Source organism: Lonchura striata, chromosome 4, assembly GCF_050655825.1.
Source record: "Lonchura striata isolate lonStrDom1 chromosome 4, ASM5065582v1, whole genome shotgun sequence".
NCBI lineage: Eukaryota > Metazoa > Chordata > Aves > Passeriformes > Estrildidae > Lonchura > Lonchura striata.
The window spans coordinates 53591368-53608421 of NC_140706.1; the positions used below are offsets into that span (position 1 = coordinate 53591368).

General features: G+C 41.9%; 2 protein-coding genes across 11 annotated transcripts in view; one reads left to right on the forward strand and one right to left on the reverse strand.

Annotated features, from left to right (window-relative positions):
- The window catches only part of CCSER1 (coiled-coil serine rich protein 1), a 641644-nt gene extending 641106 nt beyond the window's left edge, over positions 1 to 538 (reverse strand). For all 7 annotated transcript variants that reach the window (XR_014955187.1, XM_085579114.1, XM_085579113.1 and 4 more), the window contains exon 1: positions 409 to 538. The gene's annotated coding sequence lies outside the window, so the exon portion shown is untranslated. The remainder of the gene's footprint in view (positions 1 to 408) is intronic.
- Positions 448 to 15630, forward strand: LOC146767640 (uncharacterized). Of its 4 annotated transcripts, none has more exons than XM_085579120.1 (3): positions 501 to 988; positions 1091 to 1253; positions 2740 to 15630. In XM_085579120.1, the coding sequence occupies exons 1-3, from the start codon at positions 825 to 827 to the stop codon at positions 2743 to 2745; spliced, it is 333 nt and encodes a 110-aa protein (XP_085435246.1). In that variant the 5' UTR covers positions 501 to 824; the 3' UTR covers positions 2746 to 15630. The 4 variants fall into 4 exon arrangements, 3 of the variants coding, with proteins under 3 accessions (XP_085435246.1, XP_085435245.1, XP_085435244.1); XM_085579119.1 differs by having other exon boundaries at positions 2955 to 15630; XM_085579118.1 differs by having other exon boundaries at positions 3216 to 15630.
- The last annotated feature ends 1424 nt before the right edge of the window (positions 15631 to 17054 follow it).

A 17054-nucleotide genomic window follows, 5' to 3' on the forward strand; every position in this document is an offset into this window, starting at 1 on the left:
CCCCACCGGCGCTGCCGGCTCTGACACCTGCGGCCGCTCCGCCACAAAGCCGCCGGTGCCGCTGTCCCCGCACCGCCCGCCCTCGCAAACCCCCGGCGCTGCCGGAGCGCGGCTGCCGGGGATCAGCGCGGAGCTGCGGCACCGGCAGCCCCACTCCTCCGCCGCCCCCACCGCCGCAGCCACGCCGCGGGTCGGCGCAGGGCGCCCGGCGGCCGCCGCCCCGCGGGCGGCGAAGGCGAGGCCAAGGCTGGGGGGCCGCCCGCGCCCCGGGGCGACACCCGCCGGATCACCTCGGCACCTGCCGAGTGGGGCCGCCCGGCCCCGCCGCCCCGGGGCACCCGCACCCCGCGGCGCCCCGCGGCCCGGCCCGGCCCCGCCCGGCGATGCCGCCCGGGAGGGACGCGTTACCTGGCCGGGCTCCTCCAGAGCCCGCAGCGCTCGCCGCTTGCCGGCGGGGGCAGGGTCCCTCCTGGCAGCGCGGCGCGGCTCCGCCCCCGCCCCACTGGGTCGCCGTTCCGCTGCGTCGCCCCGGCGCGGGGAGAATAATCCGTGCGGAGCGGCGGTGTCCCGGTCTGTCACTGTCAGTCCGTCCGCTCGCACGTCATGTTGCGGCCGGTGTGTGTGTCTGCGTGTGTGTGCGCGGCGGGCGGGGAGGAGGGAGGCGGCAGGAGAGGAGGGAGGGATGCGGGGGCGGGCCGGGGCGGTGCTTCGCGCGTGTGCCGGTGCGGGCCGCGTGTTTCCGCGGCGCGGAGCGGGGTTGCCCCGCTCTCTGTGTGTCTGTGAGCGTCTCTGGCTGTGTGCGTTTGTGTGTGTGTGTGCAAGGGATGATCAGTGTGCACTGTGTGCGGGTGGGCTGGCTGCGTGTGCGCTTCCTCGGCTCTGTCCGTGTGTCTCCGGGCGGAGCAGCTTCCCCGGCCTTCTCGGGCGAGAGGCGAGCAGCGGAGAGGAGAAAGTCCGAGTTTCCCCCGGAGGAACTCCGCTCCCTCCGGTGTGTTTACACTCACCATCTGCTCAGGGACTTATACGTATTTTTCTCTTTCGAGAAAGGCGGCAGAGTCCTTTGATTTCACTTCCTCGTCCTCTTTTCCAGAGATGCCTTTTGTAATTATTTCCCAGTTGCTCCGTGGCCATCCCCGTGCATTGCTGGTCCTAGGGAGGGAATGAGGAAACGACATTTGAGAAGCGGCGCCACACCAAGGACAGATCTCAGTTGCACCAGTCTAGGAGCCGGAATGATTTCCCTGGAATATCGGGTGAGGGCAGAGGTCAATACATGGCGTTTAGACGTAATGAATTAAGTTCCTTATTCAGTTCAGAAGGAAAAGGTAAAACAGAGAAATAGCCGTCTTCTCTGTGACTAATACTTAAGGAATATGACTGAGTTTTCATACTCTGGGTTTTTTTTGCCAATTTATACAGGGTCTCCCCTGTATCACCCACCAAAATGAGCTACCTTGCCTCATTAAGAACAATTGAGTAAAGTGAGTGATGACTCAAAAGAGACAGGCTGCAGATACGTGCCCTGTCCTCTCATACCAAAAAATAACACGCATAAAACTACTTGCACTGAAGAAACACATGGACTTTGCAGACCTCGGTCTAAACAGGAATAAAGGGTGTTCATTCTGTAACATTAATGCTTATGCCACAAGTGCAACACAAAGAACTTTCAACTATTAGGCTACAGAAAAATGCAGATCCAGATTGGAGTCAAAGAGTTTTGAAGAATTTTGAGTAAAACATATTTTGACAAAATACAGCTACAATTTAACAGCAACAATGAGGTTCCACTGAAATTCTGAATAAGAATTCTGTGAAAGTGCAGAGGTCAGTGTCATACTTGGTATGAAAGTAACAAGAAACTGAATGCTTATGTCTTTACAAAACTAAACTTTCAAACAAGTGAGTTCACCATACCTAATTCTATTTAAATACAACTGTCAATCTGTTCAACATGTTCACAAGATTGCTCAATGAGATGTGATAACCAAATTTCAAGGTGTTTCTTTTTCTTCCTGGGCCAGATAATAAACCTAAACCAGATAAAATATTTTACAGTCACAGAAGAAAGTTTGGCATATGCAGCACATAGCAGCACTGCAAAAAAATGCTATGTGGAGAGAAACATTTTTAGTAGCCTATCATCTGCATTTAAAAGGCAAAAGATCTCATGTGACACAGCCCCAAGAGTGTTCATTATTGAAAGTACCTACCTTCACAATGTGGGAATTTCAAACGAGGGTATGCAGTAACCAGATGACTGAGTGGTGGTTCATAACCTGCAAAGTATTTAAGCAACTGCATGGGCATGAGTCATCTCAATAAAGATGAGCATATTTGTCACAATTAAAATTATGGGCCTACTTAGCCACTTTGTTAGGCTGAGTCAGCCTTGACTGTAGAGGCAGAGGAATCCATGTTTCACTGAATCGGGCATTTCCTAAGAGTCTTGCACAATTTTTGAGCTCCATCTCCCTACCCTCCTTCATCCTTGTATTCAGCAGAAGATTCACAGAGCTTCCTAATGGTTAACTCTGGCTCTTTGGTTTCTATGTTTTCTTTCCTGCCATTGCTCTGAAAGGGCAAAAAAGCCCCTGTCACTAACCAGAATTTTCAGACACACTCACAAGTGATGGTTCCAGTGAAGCTGTCAAGGCTTTGATTAGTCCAGTGGCAGATAACAAACAGAGACAGCACCTAGAGGTTGTGCAGCAAAACATTACCTTTTCCAAATTCTAGGGTTGAGGATGTATCCCTGTGCGAAGGTCTCAGTCCTTGTTCAGGTAAGCATCTCCTTATTCTCGAGAGAAGTCTTGGGGCACAGAGAAGCCTTACTCTGTCTTATTCAATCAACTAAGCATGCACTGGTTATCTGCCTAGCTGCATGAATTTTGGGTCTGGCCAGAGTTATAAACAGTCCTGGGGAGTAAAACAGATTAATTTTTGTTTTATAGGAGCATTTTATGACCCTGAAAGGAACCAATTTTGTAGTACTGTTACACTGGAGGAGCTAAGTATGCCAAGCAGTGACTCATGACCACAGGTGGGGAGAGCAACCTTGCCTTGCACTGGGGTACACTGACACATCTTGGGAGGTCTAGGGGATGTATGGGTGTCGCTATAGGACACGTGAAAGCATGGCGCGAGCCACCTGCTATTTGCAAGGTAAAGAAGAAAGTTTATTACCTGACTCCATCTTTTATACTTTTCCAAAGGTGACATTGGATTGGAGAGTGAATGGGCCACCTCTCCAAAGACATTGGACAAACTACCAGTATATCAAGTGTTCTCCACCCCCATAAAAGAATGTAAACAATATGTTGTTTACAGAAATTGTGTGGGAAAGTTCTCCAAAAGAATATAAACTCAGAAGGCTTTAGAAAGTCTTAAGAATCAGGGTGACATATGGGCTTCACTAAATGTTTTTCTCTTACAGTACTATTTGTGCTAGGTTGGCATTAGGGGCGTTGTCATGCCATAGTGGGCCTGCAGCACTCAGGTCAGGTCCTGTTTACCTCACCATCATGGGAGAGGACAAAGGAGGCCACCCATACCAAATTGCTTCCACTCTCCTTTCAAGAGAATCTGTTCAGTGAAGCACTGTCACACTAATCAATATCTATTAGTTTTGTATTGCATATGATCATATCCACTTAGATCTTTGGAGCAAGGATTAATTGAGTGACCTTCCCCTTGCTGTATTGTTCCATGTATGTGTAATGTACTGAAAAAATACTGAAACCAGTCAGTTTGTTAAAAGCTATGAATTTTATCATGCTAACACTGAAACCTCAAAGGGGGTTGATGTCCACTCCAGTTAATCATAAAATAATAATAATATGACACATTTTTTGAATAAAGGTTCATGCATTTCATTCCCCCCTTTTAAACAGCGTAAATTGATTTATAGTCTGTCTCTTAGCTCCCTCAGCACCAATGGCAAAAATGACACAACTTTCTGGAACTATAGCCTCCTTCACTACTGAAGCCAAAAAGAACAATTACAACTAGAAATAGAGAATTTTTATTTATTCAAAAGATAAATGTTTTTTACACTTCAAAATGCAGTTTAGTAAATTGAACAAAGAAAGGTTATTTGACTCCCAGTGGTGAGATAACTTTTATATTTGATGAAAAATCTCCAGTTTGGCACTTAGAAAGGATCAATCCCCATACCTGTACTCTTTATGAAGTCTGTTAGAACAACTCATCTATTTTTGCTTTACTATTTCCTTTCAAACAGTTAATGCAGATATTATCATTGCTCATTGCTGGAAATTGTGATTACAATGAATGTGTAACTACCAATGAATGTGTAACTACCACAGAAGAGCACCAAAAGATTTCTCTTTAACAAACCAGCTTTGTGAATATATTTTCTGGTTAATCTGATTTCAAACACTGTCAGTATACAAGTTGCTTGCTTTACTGTTATCAGTATAATCAAAAGCTTAAAAATCTTATCAGCTCTGAAATTCATATAAATTAGATTAGTGGTGAAGTTTGTTTACATGCCCATAGAGAAACATGCCATAACTGGAGAATGAAGTTTTGTTTATTTAGTTCAGTGTTTCACTGTCAAAACTGCCTTGTTAAAGAAAAAACTGCTTCTAACTCGGAGGTATATTTCCCCAGTAAAACCTGTGCACACTGGCTGAACATCTAATCCTGAAGTAGGTGAGCAATCTTCTGGTTCTCCATTGTAATCCCCAAAGCTTCACACAGATACATAAACCTAAAGGACTCCAAAGGACTTGAGCATTGTATTTTCACAAACAGCAGCTAATAAAACCTTCCAATGGCTGCCTTATGTGCTTCCATGCCTTTATTTGAACAACAGAAGTCTGCATGAATGTGGTTTTATTTTTCATTCTGAACTCTTCCACTTGGAGTATCTCCATGACAAAATATTTTAGTGCTGCAGGCTAACACAGTTTGTTTGTAAATTATCTGTTCATCTTTGTAATCTTATTTAAATTGTGGAAATATTCTGGTTTGTCTAGGGCTTTTTTTTTACAGGTTGTTTTTTATAACATTTACATGTTTGGCAAAATTGAAGTTGACAAGCATTCTTTCCAACCTTGTTATTTACCCATTGTACAAAATAGAAAAAGGAAGGAAATCTGCTGAAAGGGAAAATTGTATTTCTGTTTGTAATAGATGGAGTGCTAGCATTGAAAACATAGTCTAAGCATGGTATTCTGTACCAGAAAATAGAGGATTAAAACAAAATAATATGTGCTGCATTTTATGGTATCTGTGACTCCAATACATCACAGTAGGAGCTTTCTTCAGTGTCAGTGAACCTGGGGGGGCTAAGCAAATTCTGCATTTAAGTCTCATTAATTCAGTTTGCCTTGAGCCAAAATAGCACTTCAAGTTGTTCAGCTAGCATGGAAGTATTAAAGTTTTCCTCATGTTTAGTAAGCAGCAACTTCTCTGTTAGCAGACAAAAGACCAGAGACAAGACCAAAAAAAGAAGAAAAAAAAAAAGGTAGACAGCCTCTGAGATTTTGCAGAGGAATGTAGACTATCCACCTGCAAACATTAATACACCAAAACGTATAAGGTGCACACATATATTACGTAGAATAACACCTAAAAGACCAGTTACTGGAAAGGCTTCCAGCACAGAGGAGCTTCAGGGCCCTTAGTCTATTGTTGCAGCTGTTACACATACTCCATGCCACAGGATTTTCTCAGTACCATTAACGCATGCAGAGCAAAGCTAGCTTTCCAGCACTACCTTCCCAAATTCTCCTTTTCACTTCTACAGCTGTATTTTTAACTTCTCCCCTGAAATACCCTTATTCTTCGTGTGCCTGTCAACTGATACATACTTCACAGAAGAAAAAACATTTGTTTATCTAATTCTTCAGACTAGTAAATTAAAAAAATTAAAATTGTCTCCTAGTAAGAACACCTACAAAGCCTTCAAATATTGGTCAAAGAAAAAGAATTAATGCCTAAATCAGAAGAACATGTCATGAATTCTACTCTAATCAACTGGCTTGTACGATCAATAACCAGCATCTTGGCAACACCCAGAAAAATGTATAAGCTCATTCAGTTACTGATGTTCTTCCACACAACCTTTCAGCATGGTGCTCAGGAATAGGAATCTTTCTAAAAAACAAGCTAGAAATAAACACACAATAACTTCTGGGTTTTACCACGCAGTGGTCACACTGACAAGAATTTGGAAAGCTGAACCTGGATGGTCACCATTGCTTTTTCAGGGAGGCAAAGGATTTAGTCTTTGCATAAAACACCAGCTCCGTATTTCCCCAAGCACAGGAAAAAAAAGAATTTTTACACCTTTAGTAGTCACACAACCCAATCTCTGGCAGACCTCAAATGCCAATACAACAGTAAACATATGCCAAGTTAAAATTAAAGCCTTTTAGACTTAACCGAAGCTTGGAAATTTTTATCCACCAGACAGTCCATCTATGAACTGTTGCACTATGGTGTGTCTGAATAATCAATGTGCAAGTTCCTGTGCCCTCTCTGAGGCTGCAGCTAGAGAATGGACTTACAGGGCTGAAAGAACTGAGACTATTGAATTGGCAGTCCCTTGCTGAACTGGAGTTAGAGAAAAAAGACAAATAAACAAAAAACCAAACCCAAAAAAAATCCAAACAAAAACACTTTCTCCGCCTGACCTCATTGCCCTTTCCATAGCACCACCTTTACTTGGGGTTTGCTGCCACCCATGATGCAGTCTCAGGCAGCTCTATGTAAATGTGAGATTTACACAATCATTTGCATGGAAATATCCAAATTGGCACCAAAGTCTAAAAGAAGTTAGTGCCTCACATTTCATTTTGGGTTTCTATTACAGCAAGGATAGGTTTGCTTCATCAACCACTGCATTGACTGGTGTGATCACAAGGCTCACGGAGAAAAGGCACTGAGCCACCAGGCCTCACAATGTGCAATCAAACTGAGACACAAAGACATGCTAAGATCCTCCATTCCCACATTCATGTCAATTATGCCTAGATTCATACTTAGTATTTATGAAAGCAAGGGCATTTTCTTTATTCAGACGTCTCATTTTCAAGTCTGTTTCCAAGTCTCTATCAGAGACAAATGCCTGTTATGATTTTGATTTAAGTGCAAGGTCTGCTGCTAGGGGCTGGAAATTAGTCTGCTTAATGAATTTATTAGGCTTTGTCTTATATCCTGAATGATTTTTATTACTTTATTGCACAGTCTATTACGCAGCATTATTTTTATGAACATCACAAGCACCCATGATGTCTAGCTCTATCGTAGTCAGTATGAGAAAAAAAATCAGAACACTTCCCCAAATATGGAAATGCTTAGTGTTGCCTCATGCACTGAATATTTGAACAGGCTTGTGTTTTGGCTCAGGTCCCTAAAGCACATATTCTTTGCTAGGGAACATGCATCTGGAAAAGAGGATCTATGTTAACAGGACAAGTCTGGTGTTCAGCAAAAATCACCAGCTCCCTACTGCACTTCTCCTGTGGAAGTTTCTATCCAGTTGGTCAGTGTTTTACATGACCTGAAGGTTGACACCAGAAAGGTCTGTTCACATCACCCTGGATAATTCCTTAATTTATGCTATTTATAGTCACATAAATGTGCTGTGCCATTAAACACACACATTTTCAGTACGATGGAGTTCAAAACATTAAGCAGAAGCATAGAGGATATGTGTAGAAAGGTACCAGGAATTGGCAGAGTTCAGCAGTGCCCAAACATTACCAGATAGATACCCTTCACAAGCAAATAATTAAGAAAAACTTTTTTAAACACAAAACTAATTTCACTAATCTACAGTGACAATAATTCATGCATCCCATTTTCTGAATTTCATGTCCCAATTTACTCTTCCCTGAGTATACTTTTATATTTATCATGACAATCTTCAAACCATATACAGACAATAAACAGGATCCCTCTGAGATAAGTGTAGAGAATAGTTGGGAAATAAACACAGATGTCTCTTACTAACTATTTAGTGTTCAGGTTTTCAGATTACTTTAACAGAAGTACCTACACCATAGACATCTTAGTGCCATTGGAGCTGACATTAAATAAAAACGGAAAACAAAAACCTGAGTGCTGCAGCAAGTAAAAGGTGTCAGTATATTAAATATGTGTTCATTAAGACACACGCACTGAAGTGCAGTGTGTTTTCTCCTCCCAAGGGCAACAGTAAGTTCTGCCTCAACAAGCAGCATGGATTTATGCCTCTAAATGCTTCTCTCTTCAATAAACACTTGTATACCTGTCATGAAACCTGAGGACTCATATGTCCTTAATTAATTCAAAGATACTGAATTACTCTTTGAAAAAAAATTATTTCGATAATTCTATTGATTAAATGATTATTTAAAAAACCCAAAACACTATAGAAGGAAAAACTATTTTTTTTTCTGTAATGTAGGTATAGGACATTTTTACACAAACCTGTGTTTCTTTGATTGGATCCTATGTTTGAAGTAATATATAGAGGATTCTTTCAGGCAGAAATTTTAACTGGGTCTGTGGTTTAGCCCTGCAGGGTTCTGGTCTTCATTGCAAATCTTGAGGAATAAATAAGTCAGATTCTGGAGACCATATAAGAGCTAGGGACCTAAATCCTATTAAAATACCAGAAATTGGATACTAACTACCACAGACTTCCACAAATATTCCATCTGAAATGAACATTCTTTTCAAGACTACACTTTCTTTTGAGTCTGCATTTCTTCTTGCAAAAGTGGGGCTGTTCAAAATACCAAATTATGCTCACAAGTTTTATTTAGAAATTTTGACCATCACCTGATTATGTAAAACCACAACATTTGAACCCTTGTAGAAGATACACTGACTTAGTCGAAGGGAAAGCTTACTAGGGAAGTTGATAAGCAAAGGTGTATGTATTTTGCTAATACTTATGTGAAGAATACAAGCTTGTATAGTCTGAATTTGATGGCACAGGTCCTAGTAATTTTAGTAGGAGCAGCACAGGAATCATATCACCAGGTGCATTATCTATCACCACGATATTAAACACATTTCCTATGTAAGGTGAGTACATTTTTAAAATCCCAATAATTTCTCCATGCCTATTTGAAAATAAAATGGAATTTAGGCCTTAGCTAATAGGATCAGAACAGGGCTTGAAGCTGTATATTTTAAAGCATCTGTAGCATTAATAGAACATAAAATCCAGATGGGAGGACAATTACATTCTAATAACTTTTATTAAAAGCTAGTTACACATGAAATGGACAAGGTCTATACCTTTATTAATGTTCAGCTCTTTATTAAAAGGTCAGCTCGGCAGGAGGGTGTTGTAGCTTCTTCTGGTAGCTGAAGGGTGAGAAAGCACGCAGTCTGTCCCTGGAGTCTCTGTGGCACACTGGTAGCTGGAGGTGAAGAGGTGTCCAGTCTGGATCTGAAGTCCCAGCAGACCGTCCTCTCTCCTTTCCTCCTGGCACACTGGTAGCCGAAGGGTGGGGGGATGTGCAGAGCCTGCTGCCAAGGTCCAGCAGCAGCTATCCCTCTCCTTCCCTCCTGGTAACGCCAGGAAGAGTGTCTGATTCCTTGTGCCTGCTTCCCACAGCCCAGTCCAGTCTGGTCCTCTGTAGGTTATGGTGACAGGTCAAACACAGACTAGGGATGGGGTTCCCTTTTCCCCAACCAGCACACCCATCCAGCCCCCTCCACTGTGCCCATGTTTTTCATTTAGGGGTGTTTTTCATCCCCAAAACCCCCTCCCATGATTCCATTGGATTATTTTGCATCCTGGTCCTAGTGTGGGTGGGATTGTAGGTGATTCCCAGGAGCAATTGGCTAATTAACATTTCAATGTCATTACTTATTTCGAGCCAAGTGTCCCAGCCAGGCTGTTTTGTTTATAACAACACATATTTGGGGCCTGATCCAAAAACTGTTAGAAACATGTCAAGGAACAAAAAAAAAAAAAAAAAAAAAAAAACCAAACAAAAACAAACAAACAAAAAAACCCAACAGTTGTCTGCAGAAGGCACCTAGATGAAGTATTAAAATTTGTTCTTCTTTAATGATGGCCTTTTAATTTTAAAAAAAGGCATAAAAGATATAAAAATGTCATTTAGAACACTACAGTTTCTAAATGCACAAACACATAGGGCCCATCTCTGTGATTAGCGGCAGAATTTTAACCTATTCCAACATTCCACAGCAAGCTTTTCCACAAAGACACATTTTGAGAAGCACTAAACGGAACAGATTATTTACTATTTGCAAATGGAGAAGTGCATCTTTAAAAATTACTTAAACTTGCCTTCAAAATTGCATGTAGAAATTTCTGAATTATCATTGATAGGGTAAGCTGCGTTCAAACAAAACTCACTGTTAGGCTCAACTATCAACCCCACTCTGCCTTAGCTCTTAGTGTGAAAAAAGAGGGTGGGAGAAGAAAGGCAGAAGTGCTAATGCAATTGTTTGATGTGTGTCTGTGAGAGGCAGTGAGGAGGAGGCAGGCATTCTGCTAGGCAGGCTGCTGCCAACGGGAGTCGTGGGCTTTGTACTTCTCTCTCACCTCCTTTAGTGGAAAATAATTACAGCTGCATATAAAAATCACACTGATGATTTTTATTGGTCTAATGTTGCTATTTCTTACATATCCACAGAACTGGCCTTTTCCCACTCAGTCTTTTTGCTACCGATTTCTGTACACTGTAGCTAGTGAAGAGAGCTGCAAGTGCGCCTGCCCCTGCACCATTCCACGTGGCAACGTGCCAGGGAGAGCGACTGACTTCACTTCAAAACATTTTCTGTTTAATTGATGTGAAACAATTATCTAAAAGGACCTTGCAGATTCTCTTCACAGCAAGGGAAGTGATGCCACTGGATGTGCTCTAGTGTAGAAATACCTAGGTTGTTTCATCAGAAGGCTGATCAGGTATTTAACAGTGCATTCCCAGTTTGGCTCTAGTCTTGAATTCTGTAACAGCCTGCTAAGAGGATGTTGCCTTTGAATTTCAGCCCTTAAGTCCTGGGTTCGATGATTTTCTCCCAGCCTGATGCCTGTACCTTCCCTGTGCCCTGTGCAGAAAATAGGTGGCAAAATCTGAAGCAGGTATATCCTCAACACAGCACTATTAACAGAACTGTCATATTTTTCACAATTTTTGGCTCTGACATCCTCTATCTACCAAAATCAATTGGAAAATTACATTTTACTTCAATGTTGGGTTCACTGCAGTCTAATTTGGACTTGGACTTGATCCAGACTCACTTATTTCAGTTCCTCTCATATTAATCTAGCCAAGCATGTGAGTTGGGCTGAGGAATGAAGCTGTTCTTGCAGCAGAGTTCTTTTTATTCTAATGAAATGCCTGAAAATACTGGTTTTACTTTTTATAGAAACTAGTCAATTGACTTACAATTAAAGTGCATGTTTCTTAATGCACAGTGAAATATTTTACTCCTGCAAACCAGAGTGGAAAAAATCCAAACCAAACATTTTCCTTTGCAGTAGAAAATCCATTACATCAATAGAATTTTATGTATGCACATGTCTAGACACTCACAGTTTTATACAGAATTATTTAGATCAATCTTACCATATTGTGGGCATATGCTCTCACCTACTGCAGCACACATTCTAGAAACTCAGATTCTAGTATTAATCTAGCAGGTAAAGAAAAGATTATGTTCAGCACTGGTTGTCAAACACGTTTGTGCCCACAACTGCAGTATTTATAGAAAGAAGTCTCCTCATACTTTTCAAGAAAGTAAGACTTTCTTTCTTGCAAAGAAAAAAAAAAAAAACAAAACAACAAAATAAAAGCAGGCAGAAAGCCTCCTGCACCTCATGGTGGTCATGCCAGGGGTGAGATCTGTCAGGAAAAAGGAGGGCATCTTTTAGCTTCATTCAGGGATTGCTGCTACCCCTTGTTACTGGGCTGGCTGCTACCATGGTTTGTAAACATGGTTTTGACACTGATATGCAGTTCACAACATATACAGGAATGTTCCCCAAAGAGTTAGAAAGCTTTAGAAGGCCTAGCAAATACCAAAATATCTACTAGTGCAGTGAAGCCAGAGAAACACATTCAGATCCCCCTCAACCCAGCTGTCTGATTGAGGTAAGCACATGAACTGGAAAGCTATTTTCTTTTCTTCTCTGTGTACACTTCACAAATGACTCCACACTTATTGACCCAGTTTTTTGCACCTGCAGGGAATTTCAGTAACCTGTGGAGCCAGCATCCAGTTGTTTCTTTCTCAAGGTAAACTCCTCCAGACAAAGAAACCGAAGGAGACCTGAGCGCTCCAGGGTACATATTAACCTGTTTGTCAGGACAGCCCCTTGAGGGGTAGAACAGAGGAATTCGTGGTTTTGTGAAATGGGCAGGACAGGAACATGAACTTGGGCCTCTCACATGCTGCTGCTTTAATCACAACCACTGGAAACAAGGCAGGAATTATTTAGCTCAGAAGTGATCTTATAAAGACACCTGGTACAAATCCTGGCCAAAGCAGGGCCATCCAAAGATGTCTCTAACTAATGCCACATTTTGGAATAGACCTGCAGGAAAAGGGGGTTTATTTGGATCCCCAAAGGAAGAGGAGGGTAGCACATATGTGAACTCCAGTTCTTTCTGTTAATATTCACTTCCTAGCTGTCACAAGCAATATGGGTTTTTCTGGTTTGAGAAGATCCCTTTCTCTAACTTTCTTAACCTTTTTTCAAAGGAGCCTGGATGCCCATCTGGGGCCTGAATGCTGAATACACAGTGAGTGTTCAGACACAGGTGGAAATCCCAAGATGGTGGTGCTAGGCACTCTGGCTACTCTGCAAGCCCTGCAGCACTCTGGAACATCTTTACCATGACATACATCTGTCTGTGGACCCTCTAAGATGTCAAATCAGTCTCTGTCAAAGGGGGATTGCCAGACAGAATCATGAGGCAAAGGAGAGAACAGCGGTTTTATCCTGAAAGCTATAACATTGCTTTTATCTCTGGTAAGCTACTGCAAATGGTACATCCTAAGCAATAGGCATCATACTCAGTTTTTCACAAGGGATTTTGAGAAGCACACTGCTTGCCCATTACCCATGTCAGCTATTGGTGAGAAAAAAAACTTCAAATCTAAATTGCCCTTTACAATAGAAAGTACAGACAAACTTCAGCTAAGAGCTACTCTTCTAGAAACAGGTTCAAACAAAATCCCATTAGCATGTGACTTATTACTTGAATAAAGAAAAGGCAGGAAAGAATATGAGTAAAGAAAAAATACAGTACAGGTACAGTAAAAGAAAGTATGACTCAGTCCCAGTCACCCTAACATATGACAGAGCTTGTGATGTGGTAGAGAGCTGTGGGGGATAGGCTGTGAACTAACCAGCCTCTTCACAAGCTGGCAAAAATTCTTAGGAAAGTTAAAAAAAATGAACAAATAAAACTATTTGAACATTAGGATGGTATGTACACAGATAATTAACTACAACAGGTTAGGACCAAGCAACAGGAAGTTTCTAACTTTGGCAAACTTTTTTCTAGGCACAGATCCCAAGCAACACTAAAAGGGCCAGGGACCAAGGGGTAGTGATTCACCCCTCAGTTATAACTACACAGTTATAAAGACACAGCTGAAACTCAGAGCTGAATCAAGTCATGCTTTATGGCATAACATTAAATGAGTCAGTTGATCATCTTGTTTCACAACTATTTCATACAGATGCCTGAAATTCTGAGGTTACATAATCCATAAAACCTCAAAAGAAAAAAATATTGAAGAGAATTTGAATGTCTTTGATCCTTACAAACTAGTTGATAAAGTTGGTCTGCTAGATAAAAGAAAGACATTTCCCAAAAGGTATGGTGGGGGGTGTTGACATCTTGGTGGATCTGGGGTTATCGTGATGGTCAGAGTGCCCTGCTTCCATACAGCCACAGGAATCTGTACCAAGTCTTATGCCAGAAATAAATAGGTTTTGATCTCCTCAGTGAACAGCCCACGTGAACCAGGGCAGAACCAGACATTCCAGTTTGTCCAGCTGCTGGGAAAGTGAACACCATCCCTTTGACTGGAGTGTCTCACATCCCCGTGGGAGAGGCCAGGCTGAGTGCAGAGTAGGGAGAGGAGAGAAAGGTCCTGCTCAGCCCCAGGGGCTGGAAGGCTGCTCTGCCCTGATGGGCTCTCACTGCTTGTCTTCTCCCCTCAGCACCCATCTGATACAGTGTGTCTGAGCACAGCTTCTCTCTGTGCCCTGCCCTTCTTCCTTCACCCTGAGGCGCAGTTTGAAGGCAGTGCCTGAGGCAAGCCCTCGAAACAAAATTTCAGGGTGGTCCTCCACAGTATTTCAAGTGTATTTGCATCCAAACAAAATGCAAAAAAACAATATCTGTTGGTAGGAGCTGTTAAGCAATGCTCTCAACACCAGTCAGCCAGCAAGTTACTAGCAGCCAAATAATTTCTTGTCACCAGGGAGAAGAGGTGTATGTGCAACATGAGCTCAACATTTTATTCACACAATGACAGCAGTATGTTGGCAAACATTTTACATGATTTTTCAGTTGTTCCCTGGCCCCTTTGCAGCTGAGAGATAAAGGCCAGAACACCCTCTGAGTACTAAAGCTGGATGGTTGAGGAGCACTCCTGCCTCATGTGATGGGCTCTCCATGAGCCCTCCAGCCATGGGGAAGCAACCCAAGCCACAGACAAGGGAAGAACAAGACAAAAACCAGAAAATCCTGGGAACAGGCCCAGAGAGAAAGCTCTCACTCTGGTGGTTTTATTGTTACCAAACCTTAAGCAGTTCAAGCTTACTTTTCAAATGAGGTAAAACTTGTATGCGACCTTTGATCTTTTCATTCCTTGTTAAATGATATACAACACACACCAGCAAATCCCATTTATGAAAAAAGGTTCTGACCAAGTCCTTCTCAGGAGAAAAAAATTTCTAGCAAATGCTATATCAGTACGTCAAACTAATGCAAACCCATGTTAAGAGGTAACATCTAAAAATAGCATTGCATATCTGAGATATTTCCCTCTTTCTGCTAATCACAATAGAAAGAAAAGTGAAATTATGTCATGATACAAACAAAAAATATCCTAGGAAAAGAATACATATATATTTAGTTATTCTTTGTTGCCGTGCATTCAATCAAGTCTATCAGAGTTGACAAGGCAAATTCTGCATCTTCCTATTGTTTGTCATGTAAGACCAGGATGCCATTCCACTGGGAAAAATAATTGCCATCAATAAAGAGGTGGTTTCTATGACATTTGTGAAGATATTGCTGAAAAATACCTGTAGTATGGATCACTTCACCTCACCAAGTAGGATAACTGACTGAGCTCAGTGTGCCTAATATGAAAATGCAATATCTATATTTCCCATAGTTTAAAGGAAGACATACCCCCTGCCAAGCAATATATACATGCACACGCTCTGCTCTCTCTACCTCAAATTCACACTGCAAGGTAACAAATGGCTGTTCACAGATACTTAAACTTATTCATAGGGAAATAAAAAGGAAAAACAATGCTAAGATCAGGATTGACACATCTGCAATATCAGCATAATTCTTTGACTGGTTCAGAAAAATAACCTTGAAAGTCCAGTAACAGTGACAGGCCAGTGGTAGCTCCATATCCATAAAGATATGGAGCACTCATGGTTAAAATAATCTGCAGCATATGGTAAATGTCTCAAGGCTAAATATGCCTTAGAGGCAGAGGAAAAAGGAAGCTCAGTCACATTCCCTAACCCGACTCTCATTTTCCAGCACTGCATGTAATGTGTTCACAAACAAAAGGTACAGTTTTGTAGTGATCTCTATTTTTCTTAATTTCATGAGAAAAAATCATTACACATTAGGCTGAGAAGCACATGGTTAGGTAGTTTGTCAGTGGTTGTCTGATAATGTGTGACAATTTACACTGATTGTCTTCAGAGATAAACACTTTCAGTGCCATCAAAATCAGTCAGGGAGTTTTTATTTAACATGCAAATTAAGAAGCATCAGGAAATTAAAAAGAAAGGTACTGCAGATTTTTTTTTTTTTAAGAAGAATGCTCAGAATGGTGTTTCATCTTTTCATTTTTTTAAATCATCAGCATGATTACATTATACATGGGCTTCCTCAGTCTATAAAATAATAACCTAAACAACTGAACTCGGTGCCTTCAATACTGTGCCAGTTGGACTGACTCAGCTGGTGCTTAAAAGGAGCAAGAGAGATGACACCCTTCCTTCAGTTTTCCCTGACATTTGAGGTTCTCAGAGACAAACCTGCCCTTGGCTTCTGCTTCAGGTCCCGGGAGGTGATGGTTGTTTCAGAGTCTGCACAATTTCTATCCTTATCAACTCCCCTTCAGCCCAGCCCACTGAAACATCCTTTATGCCTGCCTGGAACAAGCATGAGTAACTGCAGAAAAAAACCAAAGCCCTGGTAGCTCCTCCCATTCCTGAACAAAGTAGGAGCTGCTTTGTATTCTGACTTACAAATACAGAAGCTGTGCTAAACGCCTTGGGTCTTCTTTCCCTGTTTTTTGCCAATTTTCTTCTGCTTTAGTGTTGGCCTCCACACTTCAGACAATTGCTTCATTAGCAAAGTTCAAGTACCAACCATATTTTCCTTAGAACTTACCGCTGCTCCTTTCCCCATGACCTTTATTGTTCAGCTAATGATCTTAAATAGTGGCTGCTTGTGGAAACTCAAAATGTCTCTCAGACATTTTTAGATGTTCCAGGCCTTGGTCAGAAGCATTCTAGACCCCGGCAGGCAGCTTAAAAACAGCTGTGATTTTGAGTTTGAGCCATGGCATGAGTTACCAACTTTGGAGATGGAAAAAGCAGTCACAAAAGGTTAGATAGTATAGTAAAAGTAGTTACAAAACAGAGGGGAAATTTTTTTAGTATTGTACAGGGGGATTTTAACACTTGTACAGGGGGGTTTTTACTTTGTACATGGGGGTCAGAAGTTCTAAGATGGAGGAAAGTGGGCTGATCCTGTTCTTCCTCCTTCCTTTTCCTTGCCTCCGTGTTCTTGGTGATGTTGGCACTCACAGATTGGTTTAGAGTAGAA